Here is a 24,628-nt window from a genome sequence, read left to right as displayed (position 1 = left end):
CGAGCCGCCACGTCAGGAACGGATCCCGCCGCGCGCGCAGGTTTGTTTACTTTGTTAGTTTTTTCTCAGTTCCTTTTTATGATATACATTTCCTCAATTATTAAAAAACATTTCAATATTAATAACAGTAGTTTCTACCACAATGTTGCAGTTTATTTAGAGACATATACGTCTATATCTTAATACGTTCTTTAATTTTAGGCATACTATCATATGCATATAGCGTTAAAAATAGCCAATATTTTTTTCTAGATTTTTTCCAACTAATGCACAAGAAGGCGCCATTCTCTAATAAATGTTTTATCATCAATACTAAAATCTATGTTTTTATGGCATTAACCATAAAACAAGATAGATACATTGTTTTAAATTTACAACAGACGTTTCCATAATTTCTAATGTTTTATTAATGCTCATTATTTTTTTTTAGATATGTAAATCAGTTTTAAATTGTCTTACTCTCTTAAACAGGTAACCTACTTATTTGTAATAATTTGTGACCACTAAAAAGAAGGACACCTATTGTGGATATATGAAGAGTTCAGATGCAAAAACCTTTAAGTGCCATTTGAAATTTTCATCTAATATTACCATTTTTCTCAGGCTTCTATGTCTTGGTCAAGAAATTTCACTTTTATGATAAATAATGAGTTATTTTCATCGCTTTCAACATGAAATAACTGAACATAAACATGAGGCTTAGAAAAATGCTCGTTATAGAAAATTACAGAGGTTTTTGCATCTACATATACATATGTCAATACGTTCAATAATTTCAGTCATACTATATCATAGCTTAGCAAAGTTTTCCTAAACAAAAAAATTCCAACTAATGCACAAAAGAGGGCGCAATTCTCCAAGAAATGGCTTATAATAGGACCAGACGGAATCTGCGGATGTTTTTTGCTATTTCTGCGGAGAAATTTGGTAAAAATCTGCGGATTTCTGCGGAATTATTTTGGGAGTATCATAACTAAAACCTTAATATGTGAAATAAAAAAATAATATCCTTTAAACTTGTATTTAATGTTTACAATGCAAATCCAATTAGATTCACTTTATTTGGTAAACAAAGCAAGTCTCTCACATAATATATCTACTAAAAGACAGAAACTATTACTGTACAAACTGTATTGTAGATAAATCAGATGAACATTTTCATATTAGTCAATAATATTACTGTACTTAATTAAAAAACTGAATAAATATAGATTTACACACATTTACTCAAGTAAATAAACAGAATCAATGATGGGCTAAACTTCTGTGGAATTCTGCGTATGCAGATTCCGTATGGGCCTACTTATCATCAATAATTTAATCTTTCTATGGCATTAACCCTCATATAATGCAAAACATTGTGTTCAATATTAGTTATCATGTCAGACTATAATATCAGACTAATTAATCCTTCCATGTAATAGATTTAAAAGGATGAGCTACTGAGAGATGCTTGAATATGAATTTCACTCAGTATCTAGCTGAATACATTGTTTTAAACTGTTTCACAACTTTAGGGTCACACAAATCCTCCACTTTGCACTCATTAAATGTAAAACTATCCATAAAACGCAATTCAATACAGTTTAACTTGGGGCTCAGTGGTTAACACTGTCGCCTCACAGCAAGAAGGTCGCTGGTTTGAGTCCCAACTGGGTCAGTTGGCATTTCTGTGTTTGCTCTGCTCCAGTTTCCCCTACAAAGACATGCGCTATAGGGAAATTGGATTAACTAAATTGGCCGTAGTTTATGAGTGTGTGTGTGTGTGAATGAGTGTATGGATGTTTCCTAGTATTGGGTTGCAGCTGGAAGTGCATCCGCTGTGTAAAACATCCTGGATAAGTTGGCACACCTGTTTCCAGTTTAGTTACATGCATGTTGCCCTCAGTGTTGTGTTGCTTTTCTTGTTATCTCAAAGGTTTTAGAGAAGATTGTGTCTGTACAGCTGAATGATTTCTTAGTTAATAATATTTTTGATATATTTCACTCAGGTTTTAGAGCTGTTCATAGCACAGAGTCCACTCTATTGAGGGTTTCAAATGCTATATTGTTGGAGGGTGATTGAGGTAGCCCTGTTGTCCTTCTACTATTGGATCTCAGTGCTGCTTTTAATACAGTTGATCATGACATTCTCATTGATCGACTAAGAGAACACGCTGGTATCCTGGGTCTACAGCCTTGGATTAGTTCTCTTCATATCTGAAGGATAGAACTATCTCAGTCAGTTTGGGCCACTCTCGTTCTACTGCCATACAATTAATGTGTGGGGTTTGAGACAGGGTCCTGTTTTGTTTTCTGTTTACTTGCTTGCGCTGCGAAAAATCTTTGAAAAGCATGACATAAATTACCATCTATGTGATGACTCTCAAATCTACTTCCCCATAAAATCTGGGGATCAATCCTCCCTTCAGGCTTTGTTTAATTGTTTGGCTGATGTGAAGTGTTGGTTAGCGAAAAACTTTCTCCAACTGAATGAGGACAAGTGTGAAGTTATCGTTTCTGGTCAAAAAGGTTCAGATTCTAACAGCAATCTGTCATTGCTTCCTGGAAAAATACATTCCTCTGTAAAAAGTGTTGGTGTTATTTTTGACTACGAGCTTAAATTTTATTGGCAAATTAATGCGGTTGTCAAAAATAGTATTTTCTGTCTTAGATATATTCCCAAGTTGAAGTCTGTCCTCTCTTTCAGTGACTTCAGGAGTTCACACTGAGCTGATGATTGATAATAAAGCTTGTTTGGCATGCTGTCCCGGGAGAGAGCCCTGAGCTTATGAGATCCTTGAGTCCTGGGCTCCCTCCTGTCTGCAGGGCGAGAGGGAAGTTTGAGATCTCGAGAACTCCCCCTGGCTTATTTCTAGCTAAATTATGGATATGGATGACTGAGGAGAGATGTACTCGCTAAACGCTTGGCTATGGTATAAATTTTGTGTGTTCAATTTACTTACAGTAGGTTGTGTGTTTTTGAACTGTGAAAGGAAAGTGGAAAACCCGGGGAAAACCCACGCGAGCACAGGGTGAACCAGCAAAACTTCCGTCTTCCACTCTCCTTAAATAAATTGAGTTGAGTTGAGTTACATGAAAAGAAGTGCTGCGTTTAGATCCTTTCTCCTCGTTTTGCCTACCTGTCATGCAGCCAGGCTTCACACCACTGCAATCAAAGCAAAAATGTGATAAAAAACAAGACAGAATGTGGAAACACAAATGTTTATTTCCTTAAAATATCAGTATGAACTAATGTGACAGCAGTACACCCTACACATACATTCTATTTAACGTCTTTATTTACACTTTTTCCTTTATATAAAAGTATACAAACTAACATAGAAAGACCTCTCCGTCTGAGGATATAAGACTGGAAAGAGGTGGGAAAAGAAAAGACCCTGACCCCACAAACGAAACGTGACTGTACCTTCTGATTCAAAAGACCGGAGAATTCACGAACATGCATCCATCTTTGATCTCTTTCATGAATCAGCCTGTGAGATGTCACTATCTGTGCAGTTTAGAGGAGATAGAGGGGTCGTGAGTCTGATATAATACAGCTTTCATGTTGCAACAGATTATAAACATCAGCTCAATAAAACATGGGGCTCGAACGGAAACGCACATACAGAAAAATGGACACTCAGACATGCGTCAACTGCATATAAAACAGCCACATACACACAAACACACGCACATTCAAAGGCTTTGGTTCATCAAACCAGTTTTAAAGCTATGGGCTGGATTAGCTCTGTCGTAATGAATGACCCAGACCACAACTGTTGAAAGTACACAAAAAACCCACAAAATCAACATCATCCGGCTCCCTAATGAAAGAGACTGCACTGCATATTGTGAGTCCGGATTGACCTCGGTTGTTCATACAGATACGTACAAAACAAAAGTCAAGGCACATTCAAAACACAAAAAACCACATGCACGCTGCCTCTTTTTCGCTGCCCTGTGGGATCTACTGATGCATCAGAATGGCAGATATCAAACACAGTGTTTCAGTGTGATCGGGGGTGAAATGAAACGAGCGCTTCCACAGTAATTCAATGAGTTCGGCTAAAACAGAGAAAGAGGCCTGCTCTCCAGGATAGATGAAACTACAGGTAGTGCTCAATGAACACTGCTACACACATATATAATCACTCTGTTAATAGTGGTTTGTTTACAGTGATGCCAAAAGCGTTTGGACATGAGACAACATCTGAAAATGTACTGATGTCATTGCATTAATAGGATAGTTCACCACCAAAAACAACAACAAATTCACTCACCATCAAGTGAGTGTCTTTCTTCTGTTTGAAACAAAAGAAGATATTTTAAAGAATGTTGGAAGCCACTGACATCTATAGGAAACACTTCTTTGGGAAAAACTAGTTTAGTACTCAAGTAGGAAGTCAGAAAATGATTAGAATTTATTTATTTTTGACTAAACTATGCCTGTAAAAGAAGAAAGTTGCTTTTTATCAACTATTTTATTAACATCTGGTCACTTTCTGGTTGTTTACATGTTTGTAGGTAATGCGTTAAACTACTACAACTATCCTGCTTGTATGGGAGACTTCAGGGATTTTTTTATTAAAATACTTTAATTTACACTGTGAAACCCAAAAAGTTAAGGTAACTCAAAGTGTTTGAGAAAACTGATTGCAGCAAACCGTTCAAGTTCAAAAACTAATCCTAATGAGTAAATGAAGCAATTTGACCACAGTAAAACCAGATAAATGAAGAGAACTCAAACCAAGTGAGTACTGTAAAACCCAATAAGTTAAGACAACTCAAACTGTTTGAGGAAACCGATTGCTACAAACCATTTGAGTTAAAAAACTAATCTATATGAGTACTGTGAACTTACTCCATTTAAGTTAAAGTAATGAGGTATTTAATTAAGTCATTACCTTCAACGATGAGTTTAAAACTCTTTTCAAATGAGTAGAATTAACTTTGTCAATTTTGAGTAAACTACACTCAATTCATTTGATAAAGTTGACTGTTGGGCTTTACTGTGTACTAATGTTAGGACTGTCATTTGATTAAAAGTGTAAATGTTATTATGTGACTGTATTTCAGTGAATTGTATTCTATCACTGAAATGTTTGGGGTCAGTAAGATTTATTAATGTTTATTTATTATTACGATTATTGTTGTTGTCAAAATGTCATCTTTCTATTTAGCAGGAATACATTTAATATTTGATTTAATGATTTAATGTATGAATCCTTGTTCAAACTACATCTCTTAGATAAAGCTTTTAAATTGGGATGAAAATGATCTTAATGTGCCTCTCTATGTTTCTGCTGTATGCATTCGATGTTTTGGTTATGTTGGTTGTACTGTATGCTGTTTTATATGTTGTTGTCTGTTTTTGCTCATTTATAACCCCTGGTATGTTGTTTATTGCGCTTTATAAATAATGTAAAAAAGTAAATGTTTTAATAGTAAAAGAAATGAAATTTACATTGTTTATAGAAGACTCTATTCAGAACAAATGCTATTCATCTATTAATAAATAGTAAAAAATTTACCATGTTTTCCACCAAAATATTAAGCAGCATAACATATATACATATAACACACAAACATATATATATATATATATATATATATATATATATATATATATATATATATATATATATATATATATATATATATATATATATATATATATATATATATATATATATATATATATATATATATATATATCTCATTGATGATAGTTGTAATAAATTAGCAGCAAATTAGCATATTCGACTGAAGGATCATGTGAAACAGAAGACTAAAGTAATGATGCTGAAAAATTCACAGTAATATATAACATTTTAAAATATATTCAAATGGAAAACAGATTTTTGTATGTAATATTTCACAATATTACCGTTTTACTGGACTTTTTGATGAAGCAAATGCAGCAATATTGGGCATAAGGGAGTTCTTTCAGCAAAACATTTAAATAAAGACTAATTTGAGCGACTTCAATTGTTTGAGTGGCATTGTATAAATATTTGAAATGAAAGTGCTGACAATTTTTGATGCTAAAATTAGTTAAACTTTGTGTTTGCAAAGGCTAACAAATCATGGAGTTACAAAATAATATTTATTTAATTATCATTAAATTATTATTTTATTTATGTAATATTTAAATTAATCATATGATGAATCATTTCACACAGATTGAAGGTCATTTGCAAGTATATACCAGCAGATACTAAATTTCTTTCTCCAATGCAATGACGTTCAGTCATTTTAAAACTATGCCATAAGTGCCCAAACACATTTTGCAACCACTTTAAGTTCTAGTTAGGGATCACAGTGCATTCTGGGTGCGGAGGGATGATGCCATGACCATTACACACCTCAACAAATACATGAACTCAAGACACACATACTTGTTTTGGTGGTTTATAAGAACTCTCCACTGGAGTAATGTAATTAATACTAAATAATCTGCTTATTATATCGCTTTACCCTAACCCTTTCACTAATCCCAACCCTCATAGGAAATCTGTGGCAAATTTTGAACGTGAACGGACCCCACTCACGTATGATTTTCAACAGTTATTAATTACAGGACATGTCCTCATAAACAAACTCATCATTGTAATACCTAGATCATACCCAGGTCATTATACAAAAACTTGTCTTCGTAAACCACCAAAACCAACACAAACACACACACACAGACACACAGTGGTCATGTGGAGAAATGCTGCTCACTAACCTCAATCCCAGCAACAGATCAACAACACACGCTTTTCTGAATACCTCAATATCCTAAAGCATCAAACACTCACACACACGAAATCTGGGGAGTACAAAGGAGCCGTAATGTAATGATATTTAGTATGAAAAGGCACAAGGTATTGCTAATTATATAAAACCATGCGTGAATTACCACTGCCACTGATCTTGACTTGCAGAGAGAGAAAGATGTTAAAACAACAACAACCGATATTTATGAGGTTCTTCCCTGCGCTCCACTACAGCTTTACAGCCACAACGATCTGTTAAAAATAGACTTTTTTTCCCAACAAGTGTTTGATTTGTTGCCCTTAGCAACAACTGTGTAAAAACAATGCATAAAATTAACAGCTTAAAGAAACAAGACAGAGTAAAAGCTCAAGTTTTCACACACACACACGCACACACACACACACACACATCCTCACGTAAGTGCTTTCTTGAGAAATGAAATCAGGATTTTGGATTCGTAAAACTGTTTCAGTACCTTTCACACAGCCTTTTAAAATAGTGCATTTAAAAATCAGTATTCAACTGCCTTTGTGATTTGTTTTTGTTTTTTTTTGTGGAAGAAAAGGTATAAGTTGGGGGATTTCAGGGGGCAGCGGCTCTCAAAAGAGTTCAAAGTGAAAGATTCAAATAATCGTGACAGTCTGATATAGCAGCAGGAATGGTTTCCCCCTTTCCCAACGTGACGAGGATTGAGGGTTGTGTCGCAGAGGACATGCAAAGTTGGCAATGTTACCAGCCAATAAGATTGGCTTTAGCCTTCTCGGTGAGCTTGCGGACTCTCCCTTTGCTGGACGTCCCAAAAGTAATGGAGGCATCCTCAAATAAAAGCTGTCTTTGCTCTTCCTCAGAGTCTTCTTCATTATAGAAAGCAGTCCTTCGGCCCTGGTTGCGTGTTTTCATCTGGCCTTTAGAGCTCCCGTCTTCTCCAATATAAACCTCAGGCTCTTCACTGTGGGCGGAGCCTGATGTATGGGGCGTGGTCTCCTCATTTCCACGTCGACTGCTCCGCCGGAGAGTTTTGGGGCTTGGAGGAGCTGGAGTGTCAATTGTCTTTGTAATTCGTGGTCTGCCTCGTGTTTTCGGATACTCTCCCGAATCTGAAAGAGTACTGTCCAGGACTGTTGAAGAAGCTCCGCCATCATCCCCGGTGGGCAACAAAAGCTCCTCCTCATGGGAGGAATTTCGTCGCGGGGACCCCGTGTCTTTTTTGCTCTTCCGTTCTTTCTTTTTAGAAGAGGTCTTAGGCAGTGGAGGTGGCGGCGTGACCACCGGCGTCTCGGTTTGTGTGTCTAATCTGGGTCTGCCCCGGCCTCTTCGTACCATTCCTACAGTCACTTGACTGTGACCATTCAAATGCAAACTGTTCTGAGGAGGAGAGCTGTGATCAACTGGACCTAAGAGAGAATGAGCATGTTAATACAGATTAAACATTTACATAAGGTTGAAGGCAGAATCACGAGCCCTCCTGTGAAATTTAAATTCTTATTCAGTTATTTCCAAAGTGATGTTTAATTGAGCAAGCATATTTAGGAAAGTATATATTCATTGTATTTCCTATAATAGAAAGATATTTCTTTTAGTTTGGCTGAAATAAAATAATAATAAAAAATAAAAATAATATTATACAATGACTTGCCTAATTAACCTAATTAAGCATTTAAATTGCACTTGAAGCTGAATACTCGAATCTTACGAAATAATTAGTCAAATATTATATACTGTCATCATGGCAAAGACAAAAGAAAGTTATCATTAGAAATTAGTTATTAAGAAAAATTATGTTGAACGTGTTGGGAAATAATATTTTTCCCATAACTGTATATTCAATAATATAATAACAATAGATTATTTTTTATTTAAAATGTACACTCACCGGCCAGTTTATTAGGTACACCTGTCCAACTGCTTGTTAACGAAAATTTCTAATTAGCCAGTCACATGGAAGCATCTCAATGCATTTAGTAGACATGGTCAAGACGATCTGCTGCAGTTCAAATCGAGCATCAGAATTGGGAAGAAAGGTGATTTTAAGTGACTTTAAACGTGGCATGGATGTTGGTGTCAGACGGGCTGGCCTGAGTATTTCAGAAACTGCTGATCTACTGGAATTTTCATGCACAACCATCTCTAGGGTTTACAGAGAATGGTCAGAAAAAGAGAAAATATCCAGTAAGCTGCAGTTCTGTGGGTGCAAATGCCTTGTTGATGCCAGAGGTGAGAGAAGAATGGCCCGACTGGTTCGAGCTGATAGAAAGGCAAGAGTAACTCAAATAAGCACTCGTTACAACTGAGGAATGCAGAAGAGCATCTCTGAACACACAACACGTCCAACCTTGAGGCAGATGGGCTACAGCAGCAGAGGACCACACCGGGTGCCACTTCTGTCAGCTAAGAACAGGAAACTGAGGCTACAATTCGCACAGAAAATTGGACCAAAATTGGACAATAGATTGGACAAAAGATTGGAAAAACATTGCCTGGTCTGATGAATCTCGATTTCTTCTGCAACATTTGGATGGTAGGGTCAATTTGGCATCAACAACATGAAAGCATGGATTCATCCTGCCTTGTCTCAACTGTTCAGGCTGGTGGTGGTGGTGTAATGGTGTGGGGGATATTTTCTCGGCACACTTTGGGCCCATTAGTACCAATTGAGCATCATGTCAATGCAACAGTCCACAGTCACCAGATCTCAATCCAATATTATCATGTCAATGTTATCATGTCAATATGGACCAAAATCTCTGAGGAATATTTCCAGTACCTTGTTGAATCTATGCCATGAAGGATTAAGGCAGTTCTAAAGGCAAAAGGGTGTCCAACCCAGTACTAATAAAGTGGCCGGTGAGTGTATGTTCTTAAGGAAATCAGACCCTTGGCATATGTTCATATCCATGGATTTTTACAGACATCAAAAGATAAAATCCTTTTAGGACAACAGTTTTTAAGAGGGTGTTTACATGACATTTTCTATAACTTTTAATGCTTTTTTCCGGTTTAAATTATAGTACCTGACAATGTCATTTAGAGCTGTCAATGCTAACTTTTAAAAACAAGTCTGTTGAAAAAAAGTTCTGCAGTTCAGCTACCAAAATGGGGATTTCTAAGAATTTCAGAATAAACTATTTGAAAAAACAAACACGTAAAAACAGCAGATTTTGAGAAACAGACAGGAGCATTGACTGACCTGGTGTGAGTTTGACAGGTGTCCTCAGTTTCCTGCGGGACTCTCTAGCTCCTCCATTGCTGGGAGGAACGGCGGAGCTCTCGTTTTCTCTGGAGACCGCAGTGGAGTGGGGGTTCTGTGTGCGCAGGACTCTGGAGGAGGAGGACTCTGCTGGAGGTGGAGGAGCCGACTGTGCAGGAGCCGCGTCTGTGACGGGGCTTCCAAAACGGGCCGAGCTGCGAGTCCGACCAGGGACGACGGGAGGCTCAGCCTTGCCGTTGATCTGTGGATGTGTTTGGCGTAAAGAAGGAGCTCGGGATGGTCCAGCAGGAGTGGGTGGAGCTGCACTGTCTGATCGAGGAGGAGCACGAGAGGAGACTCGCCTCTTCCTTTCTGGACTGTAATAAAAGGCATTTTAGTTTTATTTATGCCATTGACTAATCAATGATCAATTGTTATTGGGTCATTTAAATCAATAAGCTTTTTCGATGGTAGATTAAGCACAGATGTCTCGGACATTCATGAATTTGTGATAGGATAGTAGTTAGACAGAAAGGGAATTTGGAGAGAGATCTAAATCCTCTTTCATGTAAAAACACCAGATTTTGATGTTTTTAGCTTCTCTTTCATGTAAAACACCAGATTGTGATGTTTTTAGCTTCTCTTTCATGTAAAAACACCAGATTTTGATGTTTTTAGCTTCTCTTTCATGTAAAAACACCAGATTTTGATGTTTTTAGCTTCTCTTTCATGTAAAAACACCAGAAGTTTAAAAACTGATACCAGTACACTGTATTCTGAAATGGGCAATCAGATGCTGTCTGTACCTAGAGGCGGAGCTTGAATGTGAAGAGCTCCTCCTCCGCTTCACAGACTGTCTGGTCAGGCGATCGGTGTGCAGTCGCTGTCGGGTGAGTCGTTCACTGTGCAGACTTTGAGCAGCTTTGAAATCAGTCAGGATTGAACTGATGTGCTCTTCAAACAGAGCGGACAATCGCAGACTCATGCTGTAGATCTGCATACACAAAACAACCCGCATATATTTCATGAACTTGACTGCCAAGATCATGGCAAGAGTGTTATTAATGCTGAAGCAAAATAACTGGACTTGATCTCATACCCTGGACTTTTTGCTGGGTGTGTAGGCTTTGGAGTTGCTGAAGATGAGACGGACATCTTTACAGAGATCCATAGGAGTGTCATACTCTCCTGCTAATAGATGGTTCAAGACTGTCCCAAAATCCATGGGAGTGTCCACAATGTCCAAGTAGTCCTGAAAGACGTATTAGTATGAGCAGGGCATATAAGCAGGCAGTGCACTGCAAAAAGTCTTATTCCTAATCAGTATTTTTATCTTCTTTTTCTGCACTAACACATAAGCATTCTTAATTTCATTTACTTTGCATTACCATTCAGAAGTTTAGGGTTTCGTCTGTTCAAGGTTGCAACAGTAATATTGTGAAATATGGTCAGGACTTATAATATTTTTAAATAAATGTTTTTCATGAATTTAATATGTCCTTAGTAATATTTGTATTTTTATTATGACTTTGAGAACATATCTTTCGTTTATCTTTTTGACCCAGCTAAATATTTTTCCAAGTTCTGTAAAAATTGGCTGAATATATTCAGATATTATTAATTTAATTAATTTTAATTAATTTCATTTAAACTAAGTCTTTTTAATCGTTTAAAGTTATTTTTAAGGTTTAAGGTAAGGTACGTTTTTTTGTTTAAGGTATGTTTAGCAATTTTCTTGAAAAACAAGACAGAAATTCTTCAGTAAAAATGTGTATGTTGTATATATTAGTTAATAATTGATATTATTACAATTATGCAGCAATTCCACCAAAAACAGTGGAAAATGTATGTGATCACTCCGAAATCACTCCGAAAATGTGAAATGAACCATTTATATTGAACATTTATTTATTTCACATAACATCTAATTATTTTCCTATATTATTATTTATAAACATATTTATTTAACATAATACCTAACTTAATATATATATATATATATATATATATATATATATATTTAATCACAGAGAACAAACTAACTGTGTTGTTGTTTTACATTGAATCACTAAAGTGAGCCTATAATAAGTGTTTATACTGGGGTCTACTTTAGATATGTCAGTGTGACTCATCCATAAACTGAAAGTACCATCTCCGTCTACAATATTCTTCTGCAAGAAACAGTTTTCTCTACTAAACTCTAGAAACCCCAAAAGTTCCTTACTGAATATCTAACGGGCATCAGGCGATCTGAAATAGTGACTAAAACTGTAATAAAAAATAAATAATAATAATTACTGACTATAGTTTCCTTCTTAATTCCCCATCTGATGCTAAAGCTATAATTTACAGTAGTGTGTATGCATCTGTGTGTTACCGGATACTCGTCCAGATCCACAGGTTGTCTGAAGGGCTCTGAATCTTCACACTGAAAGATGAGCTCCAGCAGTTCTCTGCAGCGCTCCTTCCAGGCCTGAGGGTCTGACGAGGGTTTACTGCGCAGACTTCTCAACATGGGCTGCTGCTGCTGCCTCTGAAACACCAACACACCATTAGTTGCGTTAGCCATCATGCTTATGCATAATGCATGAATTCAACTATAATGATATTTAATATATTACCTTCTTATTGCGATTAGATGTACAAGGAGCCTCATGCTCTTCATCTTCATCTTCATCCTGAGTTGCAGGGGGTGGGAGAGAAAACTTGCAGTTAATTAATTCATGATCAAAGATTTTAGTTTCTTGCATTTCACTAAACCTTTGTGTATCGTCAGGAGTCAGAGGTATTTTCATGGCTTTTTTTTCAGTTTGTATTTCATTTGTATTTTTTAACTCTCAAAGTGGTAGTAGCTGTTAACTTGCATTTTATGAATCACCAAGAACCACAATTTCTTTAAAAAAATCTTCATTAATGTTCAACTAAAAAAGTCACCTGTGATGCCTTGATGGTGAGTACCTTTTACATGTAAATACATATTTATGTTTCATGAATACTCAGTACTTGCATAGCTGTAAAAGAACTTGCTAGAAGTGTTGAAATAATATGTCAAACCTCATTCATGTACAGTATAAGTGGTTTATGTGAGTTTCAATGGCACTTACATCACTTGAGTCTGAGAAAGCGGTTTTCTTCATACTGTTATATAGTGGAATAATATCTGTACAACTTTGGTCCCTGAAAGAGAAACACAAAGACAGACAAACAAAATAATAAAAACATTTTGTTATATATATAGAGAAAATCAATAATAAAAAGATCAATAATTTTCTGTTTTTATAATAAATGGCAGATATTAGAATATATACTTTTTAAAATAATATTGTACTTATATAAACAAAATACTACAAAACCTTACAAAAGCAACTAAAATCAATCAATTTAAATGCTTTAAAAAGCATTAAGCATTATAATATAATATTCATTTTGAGATTTGCTAACTATTAAATTAAACAGCGTTTTTTTTTACATAAATTTAGCATTCAATAATAGCAAACATAATAATATAAAGTTAAAATACACAAATATGAGCATAGCGCAATTGGATATTGCAATATAGAATGACACCAATTAAATAAAATAACAATGGCCTAAAATCCATATACAGTACCACTCATCCCAACTCAATAATACTGCTTCATTTTCATGGTGATTTTCATGTATGATTGACTTACTTGATAAATTGTAGCATGAGGTCCGATACGAATTTGGCAGTTCTGACAATGAACGCGCCTGGTTCATTGAATGTTTGAGCATTGTGTTCGATGTAGCGAACCTCCCACATCAACGATGACATTCGCCTGAGAAAAAATCACCAGGAGAAAAAAAAACACATGCACATATAAATTCAGTAACATCTACATTACAAATACAAGCGATTTTTAGAAATATATCCGGAGTCCATGTAGGCCTTTGATTGTCTCTTTGTTTGCACTGACCTATAAAAACGGTTCTCTAGTCTTTGTCGGATAGTGCTCAGATCTGTGACGTAAGCGACCACTGTGCAGTATGTTGGATATGCCTGCAAGTCCACGGGCAGCTCAAATGGTGTCGCCACATCTGGAAAACAGAAAGAACATGTTATAGCGGATTCACATTCAGCCACTTTTCCATTGGGTGGTATGATAGTTGCGGACGAAAGTGAAGAGGGGGGGGGACTGTGAGGGGTGTCGCAGATGAATGTGAAGAGCGGTGGAGGGTTGGGGGTGGCTTGTTCGTGGGCCCTTGATAATGTCTCTGGGGGCCTCCAAAATAGAATCGTCATAACTTTCCACCCCCTAGCGGCGCCCCTGCTTATAGTGATGATTGTCTCAAACCAATCAGTGATCAGCAGTGTGTATGCATTAAGTTTTGCTAATGGTTTGGCTTGCTTGGAACCTCACCTGAGGTAGAATAAAGTCCAGATTCTGGGATGGAACGCAATGGAAAAGCCCCAAAAATGAGCCATAGCAAAACGAACCGTGCAGTACCATGCAGTGGAAAAGTGCCTTCAGCTTTTATGTAAAGAACTATATCTAACAATAACTGCATTAGTGTCGACAACAAAGCACAAAAACAGGCTGTGTGTTGGAAAATTATTCCAACAGTCATTCCAAGTACATAGATCGGTTGTGATGTTATTGTTATTTAGAACGATTTGTGCTATGTTCACACTGTCAGTGTTTAGGACTGGCAACCACTTTTATTCAAAGGTCTGAGTACTGATATTGTGTAATATTGTGAGTATTAAAAGAAAGATGGAAATATTGGAATACTGTCTGTATGAAAGTAATACATAAAACAAGAAAATATGCACTTGAGCAGCGTATATTTGAGGGCGTGCTAGACGTTTCGTGCACGAACAAAGAAAATCAGTACGCAAGCAAAGAGACTCGCATGCTCATATTACATGAATGCAATATCGACTTGTAATACTGCGCTCATGGCATTTGTCATTAAAATAATGTCATAAGTTGTTGGAAGATCTGTGTAAAAGGCCTGCCACCACAGCTGGAAAAAATCCTAGAAACACAGCTGTTTAATTACCTCAAACAAAAATAAATCGCAAACAATATACAGATACTGAATATTACTATAATACTATCCAGGGTTCAAACATTTCAGGACTTTTCCATGACTTTTCCAAAACTTTGAGGTAAATATTCAAGATGTTTTATGTAATGTCTATGTACACGTAGTAAACAAGAAACAAAATGTATGTTCAAATTTATTACAGCATAATCAACAAATATGTGACAATCTGTGTTATATTTAGCTTTACATCTGCAAAAGAGTTTTTAAAAAGTATCTTGCTGTCCCTGTGAAAATATTTTAGAAATGTTGGCTTGTGTTATAAATGGTAGTATATTGTATCATAAATGAGCCTTTAGCACCCACAGTATCCTACCTCTGTAGTTATTAGAGATTGTTTCTGGACACAACACTCAAAATGTTTCTTGACTTACGATGAATGCGAGTGAAAAAGAGACAAAGCTAAACCTGCGAGTTGTAAAGAGACAGCCAGCGCAATTGTATTAAAAATGTACCCAATATAATCATCTTAGATATATTCAAGTACAGATATTTGTTAAACAAATTTTCAGGACTTTTTTTTTTTTAACATTTTGGGTTTATTTGTTTTTCCAAAACTTTTCCAGGCCTGGAAAATGCCTTATCAACATTCCATGACTTTTTCAGGTTTTCCAGGACCGTATGAACCCTGACTATCTTAGTATCACAGAGCCCTATCCAGAACATCAAACAGGTCGACCACCAAAGGATGGAAAGGCTTTCCTTAGATATATAGATATATAGCTGTGAGTCCTTTCAATGTAGTAAGTGAACATTTGAAAAGTGTGTGAATGCAACCATATTAATGACACAAACAAAGTACTGACCACAGCATTCTGAGTGTTATTGTTACAGAAATCATCTTAATGCTAAATAATAAGATCATACCCAAAGTGCAGAGCTGGTTGATGCCCCTGATGATGCGTTCACACTCCTGGTTGCGTGTTCGTGAGCCCCACTCTCCGTCCAGCGGCTTGTACAGCAAGGCCTTCTGCTCATCCTGAGTGAGAGCCATACTGAGGCCTAGCTCCTCAGGAAATACTACTGCAGACAGAGAAAGACAATAAGACGGAGGAAAACCAGACACTATCACAGCTCTGACTTGTATTGCTTATTAAAACAAAGCCAGCTGGACATCAGAACAGCTGATACTTTAAATCTGATGGTTGCCATGAGCACTAACTCGCCAGCGTCGATGATGTCACGGGGACCAAATGTCACCGCAAGGACAATAAAAGCCTAAAATTATCCACATCCGATGGGAAAAAAGTATGCTTGGTAAACCTACTCAATTACTTTGAAATGAAAATGTAAAAAAATAATAACAATAATAAATTCAATAAATCAGTTACCTATGTAAGTGCACTCAAGGTCTTTTATCAAGGCTGAAAATATCTTATGAACAGGAGTCTGGTACACTGTATGTAATCTTTATGTGTGCTTATGTGCTTTTATTAGTGCTGTAAAAATTAATGTGCTATGAGATTAATTAAATATGGTTGACATTATTACATTTAGCACAGTTTATGCATTCTCCCAACGTAATCTTACATTGGTTTCTGTTTATAAACACTATAAATGCATCAGCATAGGTGATTCAGTGAACAGCTAAAATATTGTTCTTGTAAATGATAAAAAATGCCTTTTTAATGGCAAATCCTTCAACTGAATTATACATTATTAAAGGTATGTAATGCTTTTATTATTTTAGTGGAACATTATTATTGAATTTTGCACTTTACTATGTTACAAAGCTGGATTTTCAACATCATTAATCCATTCTTGAGTTTCACATGACTCCTCAGAAATAATCTAGGCTCATTCTGAAAATGTACCCCTATATACATTCCTGGAGAGCGCAGTTTTTATGCAGTTTTTGTTTTGGCGAATCCACCAGAGGCTGCTGTGTATGCTTTTTCGAGATGTCAAATTTCTCCTGCGAATGCAATTCACGCCTGCTCTACACATGTAAATCCACCAGAGGCCACTGTCAACTGACTGACTGACTGACTGACTAACTTACTGACTGAATTACTGACTGACTGACCTATCGACGGACACACCCTCCTCCTTCCTTAAATCCAACCAATAGTGTTTTCAAAAGCACCGATTGACCTGTCCACCCACTTTCCTAAACCCAACCGACAGTTTTAAAAAACAATCCAGAAAAAGAAAAGCCCTCGCCTGACTTTTTATCATGTTTTCAGATTTTACCACGTTCTCAACCTGTTATTTACTTGTTTAATTTTTTAGATTCTGTTATTGTCTTACCTGCTTTCTGGTACCGTTCTTTGCCAGACTTCAACCCCGTCATCGTGGTCAACTTCTCTCTGCGTCTCAAGTCACCGACATATATGGCGAGCTAACAGGACATACTGGTAACGGTGGGAGAGCCGTCCATACGGAGGTAAGCAGTCAGCTGGTAATCGCGAAAAGGACCGGCGTCATACCGCCCCATAGTGTTCGTTTTAAGGACGAAATGCAGCCATACGTATCTCTGGCTACATAATCCATGATCTCCAGAAACGTATATAGGGGGACATTTTCAGAATAGGCCTATGCTGGAAATAATTCTAATGATCATTTGGATAAAATATATATTTTTGACAATTATCTGTATTTAAATTTGCATAATATTTTTGTGGAAATCATAACAAATTTTAGATTTCAGAATTCTGTGTTTATTTTGAAGTTTAAACTGTTTATTTGATAAAAGCTTTACTGTAAATTTGACAATTAATGCATCCATGCTAAATTAAAATATTTTTTAATGATGAATTACAGTTTATAGATGGATCTCTCTATGTAAACAGAGATTTTTAGACATCTATTTAGCCATTTGAACTTGAGGAACATATCAAACCTTCATCAGGAACCTCCTCCATGTCCCACGGGCTCATCTTCTCAGTATCTCCATTATCCCAGCTGCATCACACATTAACACAAAGCTGTCAACTTCATCTACTGTTATATCTGTAACACCATACTAAACACACATAAAATTATTATCCAAGCTTCTATACACACCATGTTTGGCTTTAAACTTAAAAATCAAAGAGACAGAGAAGTGAAATGAAGAGAACTGAAAGTGTAAAATGGACACAGAACTGACCAGACGTTGTAGCACTGGAACAGAGAGTCTGGATATTCGGCCTGGTAAGGCTCTTGGCTCTCAATCGTACCAAACCACCAGGCATCATCAATCACTGCCCGGAAACGATCACCTGACAAAATAAATGCAGGGTAAACATATTTATATTAAGGGTGTATTCATACAGCTCTTTCGGTTCGGCACACTGTGAAATGAACTGTGTTGTTTTAACCACTCCACATGCAGAACCTATTTTAAAAGGTCTAGATTTTCACTGAATCAATATAGATTAATAAATCCCTAGATTGATAGTATAAACTGCTTCAGCTGGTGCATGAATCAAACATTAGACATTATACACTGTACTTCCTATCATTAAAAAGTGTGTGACTTTTAATAAGAAAAACATTATTTTCTTTCAAATTCAGCCCATTTTATCAAGACATTTTGTCAGAAATTTATCAGAAAAAGATTTTTCAAAAAATCTCCACTATATATATGAATTATATTGTACTTAATAGTGGTGTTATGATCACAAATCTCACAATTCTGATCACATTATGGTTTTTTAGTCATGGATCGGACCATTTTTCGGATCAGTCAAAAAGGGGAGGAGACAAATGTAATTTGCTTTCCATTTATTACAAAAACAGTACTGCAAGACACTTTTGGTTTTAACAAACAGAATTTAGAACCTGTCATTTTATTAAAAATAAAATGAAGAAATAATCAGCTGACTAAAAATAATTTGTGAAATATTCAGTACTGTGAAAAATTCACTGTTACTACTACTGTTGCTGATAACGCTAAATGTAGAAATCTGACATTCTAATTTTTACAACCCTTATTTACTTTCTTATTTTCAATAAATGATTCAGTTATTCACTCATAAAACTTCATGTGTCATTGCTAGATGTGTCATTATTGAAGAATTATTCTGTGGTATATTTTAAATAATGTAATTGCTGCCCACATCTTTGATTTTTGAGCATAAGACGGTGATTTTAATGTTTACCATAAACATCAGTGGTTTTATCTAAACTATAAACTGTTATCCCAGTACTTCTGTGTTATTTGGCTGTTTGTAACTTCATAACTAACTCAAAAGACTAAAGACGGAAATCTCTCTTGATTTTTTGCATTTTTCAAACAGAGATTTATATGCTGCAATTCAAAGGATTAATAAACATATGCAAATCACCATCATTTATAATTTATTTTGCGTGGGTGTTGAGATCCCAATCTTTTAATGATTAGGCTAAACAAGGCTAAATAAGTAGTGACAGAAAACACCTTCAATGAAACCCACCGAATCCCGAATAACCTACCACAACTTCTTCAGTCATCATGATATTTTACAGGAAAGCCTAAATGCTTTCATACATGTGATTTGAATGACATGAGAGGCAATCTCTTTATAATCATTACAAATTTAGGGTTAATCTACCAGTAAAAAACGTATTAATCCATGGGCCACGTGTGTTCTGAACCGTGGGTTGTGAACTGTTACACCCCTAGTACTTAATCTCTTAGAGATGTTTTATTTAACATATATATTAAAGCATATTTGTGATAAAAAAAAATTTATAAAAGCCACTGTGCAATTTTTCTTTCATTTTAACAATTAATCGAAGAAGAATTATAATTTTGTAAACATATTTTAGATTTTTAGATGTAAATGTGGCTTCTGTATATTCATTTTAATTTAGGTGTTGATTATAAATCTAAAAAATAATAAATAGTAATTGAATTTACCAGTCTGGGTAGTTTTGCAAAATGTTGGCCTAATATTATATTATATTATATTATATTATATTATATTATATTATATTATATTATATTATATTATATTATATTATATTATATTATATTATTCATTTTCTTTTCGGCTTAGTCCCTTCATTAATTTGGGGTCGCCACAGCGGAATGAACCGCTAACATATCCAGCACATGTTTTACGCAGCGGATGCCCTTCCAGCTGCAACCCATCTCTGGGAAACATCCATACACACTCATACACTACGGACAATTTAGCCAACCCAATTCACCTGTACCGCATGTTTTTGGACTGCAGGGGAAACCGGAGCACCCGAAGGAACCCCCCATCGAACGCAGGGAGAACATGCAAACTCCACACAGAAACGCCAACTGACCCAGCCGAGGCTTGAACCAGCGACCTTCTTGCTGTGAGGCGACAGCACTACCTACTGTGCCACTGTGTTGCCCACTATAATATATTATATTATATTATATTATATTATATTATATTATATTATATTATATTATATTATATTATATTATATTATATTATATTATATTATATTATATTATATTATTATAGTTACACTTAAGTAATAAGGTTCGCTATATGGCATACAACATGAGTACATTTATCTCATTAAACTAATGGTTATTAAGGTGTAAGATGCAATGTTATGCTTAGTTTTTTCCCTTTATGTACTAAACTGTGACCAAAACTGAGGTAATAAATAAATATAATAAAATATAATATAATTTGAAACAAATTATGTAATTAATTATTATTATTGTCATGCACAGAATTAAATCCAACAAGCTTAATTCCAGTTTGGCATCTAAAAAGAAAGTAACTAAAATATCAATTAGCACAGATCGGCCCCAGCATGACTGCATGTGAAGTACAGTTTCTTAGGGTTATTTCATGTCAAATTGAATTTGGATTCAAAAATTTTTGTCATTAAAGCAAAACTGTAGTTCTTCTTAGTATAAAATGCATAAAACTATGAAAAAACACAAATACAACATTAAAAATATATATTTGCAAAGATTTTTTTCATCCTCTTGAACATTCATGTGTATGACTGACACATTTAAGCAAAACATTTAAGCAGAAACACTCGATTGCGCACAAACCTATCATCCAGTTCCTCTGTCTAGCGTTATCAAACTGCTGCCGAAGAACCAGGAAGTCGATGACATCAGGCATGTCATGATATCTGAGTCACCAACAGAGATGCAAGGCACAGGTTAAAAGCCACTCAGAACAGATCATGTTGAATAAGTGGCCGTGACTCACGCAGACTCAACTCACTTGATGGAGAATGAGCCGCCCGTCAGTTTGCCTGAGTCTGGGTCCAGGAAGGCCAGCTTCAGACAGCACAGAGTAGGCAAACCCACCTCGTACTTAATGCCCACGATCTTCAACAGCTCCTGCTCCTGTAGGCACACAATCACAAGTCATTTTCTTTACATTTCACCATGCTGCCAGGTCACAGGGTAAGACAACAGATATTTTAATGTTCCTTTAACTTATTTAAATCAGGTCAACTACATTTAAGTTGTACTTCAATGTAAGTTTAACTTAGTATTTTAGTCAGTCTGATTAACTCTTGTGTAATGTTCATATTCACTACCCTTTTGTTGTGTTGGAAACAGTTTTTCCCCATTGATTTTCATTATAATAATGACATTTATCTGACTCTTCCATCACCGTCACTGTTCAGAGACGGGGGTTCTAAGAACTCCATTTCTAAGTGCACGGAGACAAATGTGATGTATCTGTTTCCCTGCGATGTAAATTCAGCTCATAAATTCTTCTAACATAAAACCATGACCATTTGATCATGAACACTGTCTTGTGTGACTTCTCTATGACAGCCATTGTGTACATCCAGTTTAACGAGCATAGAAAATATATATAAACTAATTATTTCACATTAGTCTAATTTTGCAGACCATCTTAATTTTAAAAAGATGCTGATGCAGCTTGTGGTGAATTCACTATTTCCACATATTTGATAAGTGTGTACTGAAACTCAGAACTGCTGATCTCAGAATCACTCTCCATCTCACAAGTATGTGTGTGCATGTGTGTGTTTGCATTGCCAATTGTACAAATTAGCTATCGTTATGCACTTCATTAACCGTTTGATGTGTACTCAGTTGGAACCTGCCGTTACACCACAGAGATGCACGTGGCACTACTCAATCACACTTTATCAATGTTTTCAAACAAATAACATTTATTTCAAGTTCAAGACATTTAAATAAACAAACAGTTAAAGTCAGAATTATTAGCCCCCCAGTATATTTTTCCCCAATTTCTGTTTAACAGAAAAAAAATTTCAACACATTTCTAAACATAATAGTTTGTTCTCTAGACCAGTGTTTCTCAACCCTATTCCTGGAGGCACACCAACAGAACATATTTTCGATGTCTCCCCTATCTCACCCATTCACTTAAGGTTTTGGAGTCTCTTCTAATGTTCCTGTGAGTTGATTCAGGTGTGTTGGACTAGGAAGAGCTTGAAAATGTGTACTGTTGGTGTGCCTTCAGGAACAGGGTTGGGAAACACTGCTCTAGACAACTGAAAAAAAATATTGCTTAAGGGGGCTAATAATATTGACCTTAAAATATTTTTTTTAATTTTAAAACTTCATTTATTCTTGTCGAAATAAAACAAATAAGACCTTCCCCAGAAGAAAAAATATAGGAAATACTGTGAAAGATTTCTTGCTCTGTTAAACATCATTTGGGAAATATTTAAAAAAGGAAAAAAATTGCACAGAAGGGCTGTAAGTACCAGCTAAACATACCATTAATGATTTATAAAACACAAGCTGATGTCTATGGACAAAAAATAAATAATTATTCTAAACAATTAATAATTGGACAAAGTGACAACAATCATGTAGAGAAATCAGCTGGAGTATTTAAAACTAACATTTGAAAGGCCTATACAGCTATTTTTATGCAAACGTTTCCCTCTTTCCACACTCAACCACAGCTGGAAACTTTTCTGAACCCTTTTCCAATCAGAGCTGTGCAGAAACACTGCTGAAACGGACAAGGACTCATGACAAGTTAATACTAATTTCAATTGCAGACTTACCCTGAGCTCTAACTTGTGCCAGGGCTGTTTTTTAGGATTTATACTGAAGATCTTGTTTTTTTTGGCCATCTCCACGTAGGCTTCATGACCTTGACGGAAGTAATACACCTGTTCACAAACACAACAGGATGATCAATATTGCGATCATGTTTCCACACACACCACACCACTTCATGCTTTAATTATGATTCAGCAGACTGTCTTTTTTGTTTGTTTGTTTGTTTGTTTTTTACCTCATCGCCCATCTGTGGGGTGAAAGGGCATCTTCGTGGCATGGTGTCAGTGATCCAGTTGGAGGGCAGCCATTCCTCTAATGTCAAACCCTGATTCTGCAGTTCAGGTATCCTCTGGACATAAAAATACACACTTCAGTAAAAAAAAAAAATGCTTGTATATTTTCTGTGAAATAAAATACACAATAAATATGTCATGTTTATTGTAATATGTGAAGTATGTCATGCATGCCAACATTTAAAAACGTATATTTTAGTGATTTGTTGCTTGAAAATCTGTTTGTTTATTAATTACATATTTTTATATACATTAAATACTATTCTTATTTTTCCGAATAACATTGCATTTGCAGGATTTGTTGTGGATTGAGAGAAACATTAATACCATAATGTTTATCTTTGTAAAGGTAAAACTGTATTTCTAATATGTGATTTATATGCCGGGGTGACATGGTGGCTCAGTGGTTAGCACTGTCACCTCACAGCAAGAAGGTTGCTGGTTCAAGTCCAGGCTGGGCCAGTTGGCATTTCTGTGTGGAGTTTGCATGTTCTCCCCTTGTTGGTGTGGGTTTCCTCCGGGTGCTCCGGTTTCCCCCACAGTCCAAAGACATGCAGTATAGGTAATGCAACTTATCGGTGTTTATTTTCTGTCAACAATGCAATTTGGCCCAGGACAAACTATTTTAAAGAACACATTGTACTTTTATGCCGTAGACATTTATTTTTTATTTTAGCTATTGAATTGAATCGATTTTTTCTACTTTTATATAAAAAAAAAATGGGACTTGCAGAACTGATCGACTTTAAAAAAAATTCTCTTAACAACGCAATTTGACTCAGTTCAACTTTCTGGATACATGATACTGTGCCAGGGGTTTATTTTTATTTTAGCTTCATTAATTAAAATTTTTTTACATCCAAATATGTTTTTTACTTTTACTTTAGGGCTAGACAGAATCTGTGGACATTTTTTGCCATTTCTGTGGAGAATTTTGTAAAAGAATCTGTGGATTTATGCGGAATGATTTAGGTAGTATCATAAATAAAAACTTCATTCATTCATTCATTCTTTCTTTTTCTTTTCGGCTTAGTCCCTTTATTAATCTGGGGTCTCCACAGTGGAATGAACTGCCCTAAAAACTTCATATATGTAATAAAAACTTGTATAACTTTTATTCAATATTTACAATGCAAATCCAATTAGATCCACTTATTTAGTAAACAAAGCAAAACTCATACATCTACTAAAAGGAAGAAAATATTACTATACAAACTGTACTGTAAATAAACCATATGAACATTTTATAGTAGTCAATAATATTACAATTAAAATTTTATTTAAAAACTGAATAAATATAAATTTACACACATTTACACAAGTAAATAAAAAGACTCAATGATGGGCTAAAAACCTGCGGAAATCTGTGGATTTCTGCGCACACAGATTCCG

General features: G+C 35.6%; 1 protein-coding gene across 2 annotated transcripts in view; it reads right to left on the bottom strand.

Annotated features, from left to right (window-relative positions):
* Positions 1-5,718: 5,718 nt before the first annotated feature.
* The window catches only part of phip (pleckstrin homology domain interacting protein), a 70,980-nt gene continuing 52,070 nt past the window's right edge, over positions 5,719-24,628 (bottom strand). Inside the window, exons 24-39 of one of the 2 annotated variants that reach the window (XM_056449015.1) lie at positions 23,179-23,292; positions 22,946-23,053; positions 21,145-21,269; positions 20,967-21,049; positions 18,096-18,207; positions 17,847-17,908; positions 15,872-16,027; positions 13,873-13,993; positions 13,609-13,734; positions 13,039-13,111; positions 12,556-12,612; positions 12,312-12,467; positions 11,034-11,186; positions 10,741-10,928; positions 9,935-10,311; positions 5,719-8,141 (exon numbers count right to left, since the gene is read on the bottom strand). In XM_056449015.1, the coding sequence (XP_056304990.1) occupies positions 7,477-8,141; positions 9,935-10,311; positions 10,741-10,928; positions 11,034-11,186; positions 12,312-12,467; positions 12,556-12,612; positions 13,039-13,111; positions 13,609-13,734; positions 13,873-13,993; positions 15,872-16,027; positions 17,847-17,908; positions 18,096-18,207; positions 20,967-21,049; positions 21,145-21,269; positions 22,946-23,053; positions 23,179-23,292 (2,676 nt within the window). In that variant the 3' untranslated portion in view covers positions 5,719-7,476. The remainder of the gene's footprint in view (positions 8,142-9,934; positions 10,312-10,740; positions 10,929-11,033; positions 11,187-12,311; positions 12,468-12,555; positions 12,613-13,038; positions 13,112-13,608; positions 13,735-13,872; positions 13,994-15,871; positions 16,028-17,846; positions 17,909-18,095; positions 18,208-20,966; positions 21,050-21,144; positions 21,270-22,945; positions 23,054-23,178; positions 23,293-24,628) is intronic. The other variant, XM_056449016.1, reaches the window with a different exon arrangement.

This window comes from Danio aesculapii, chromosome 23, assembly GCF_903798145.1.
Source record: "Danio aesculapii chromosome 23, fDanAes4.1, whole genome shotgun sequence".
NCBI lineage: Eukaryota > Metazoa > Chordata > Actinopteri > Cypriniformes > Danionidae > Danio > Danio aesculapii.
This window is presented reverse-complemented; position numbering and strand designations above follow the sequence as displayed.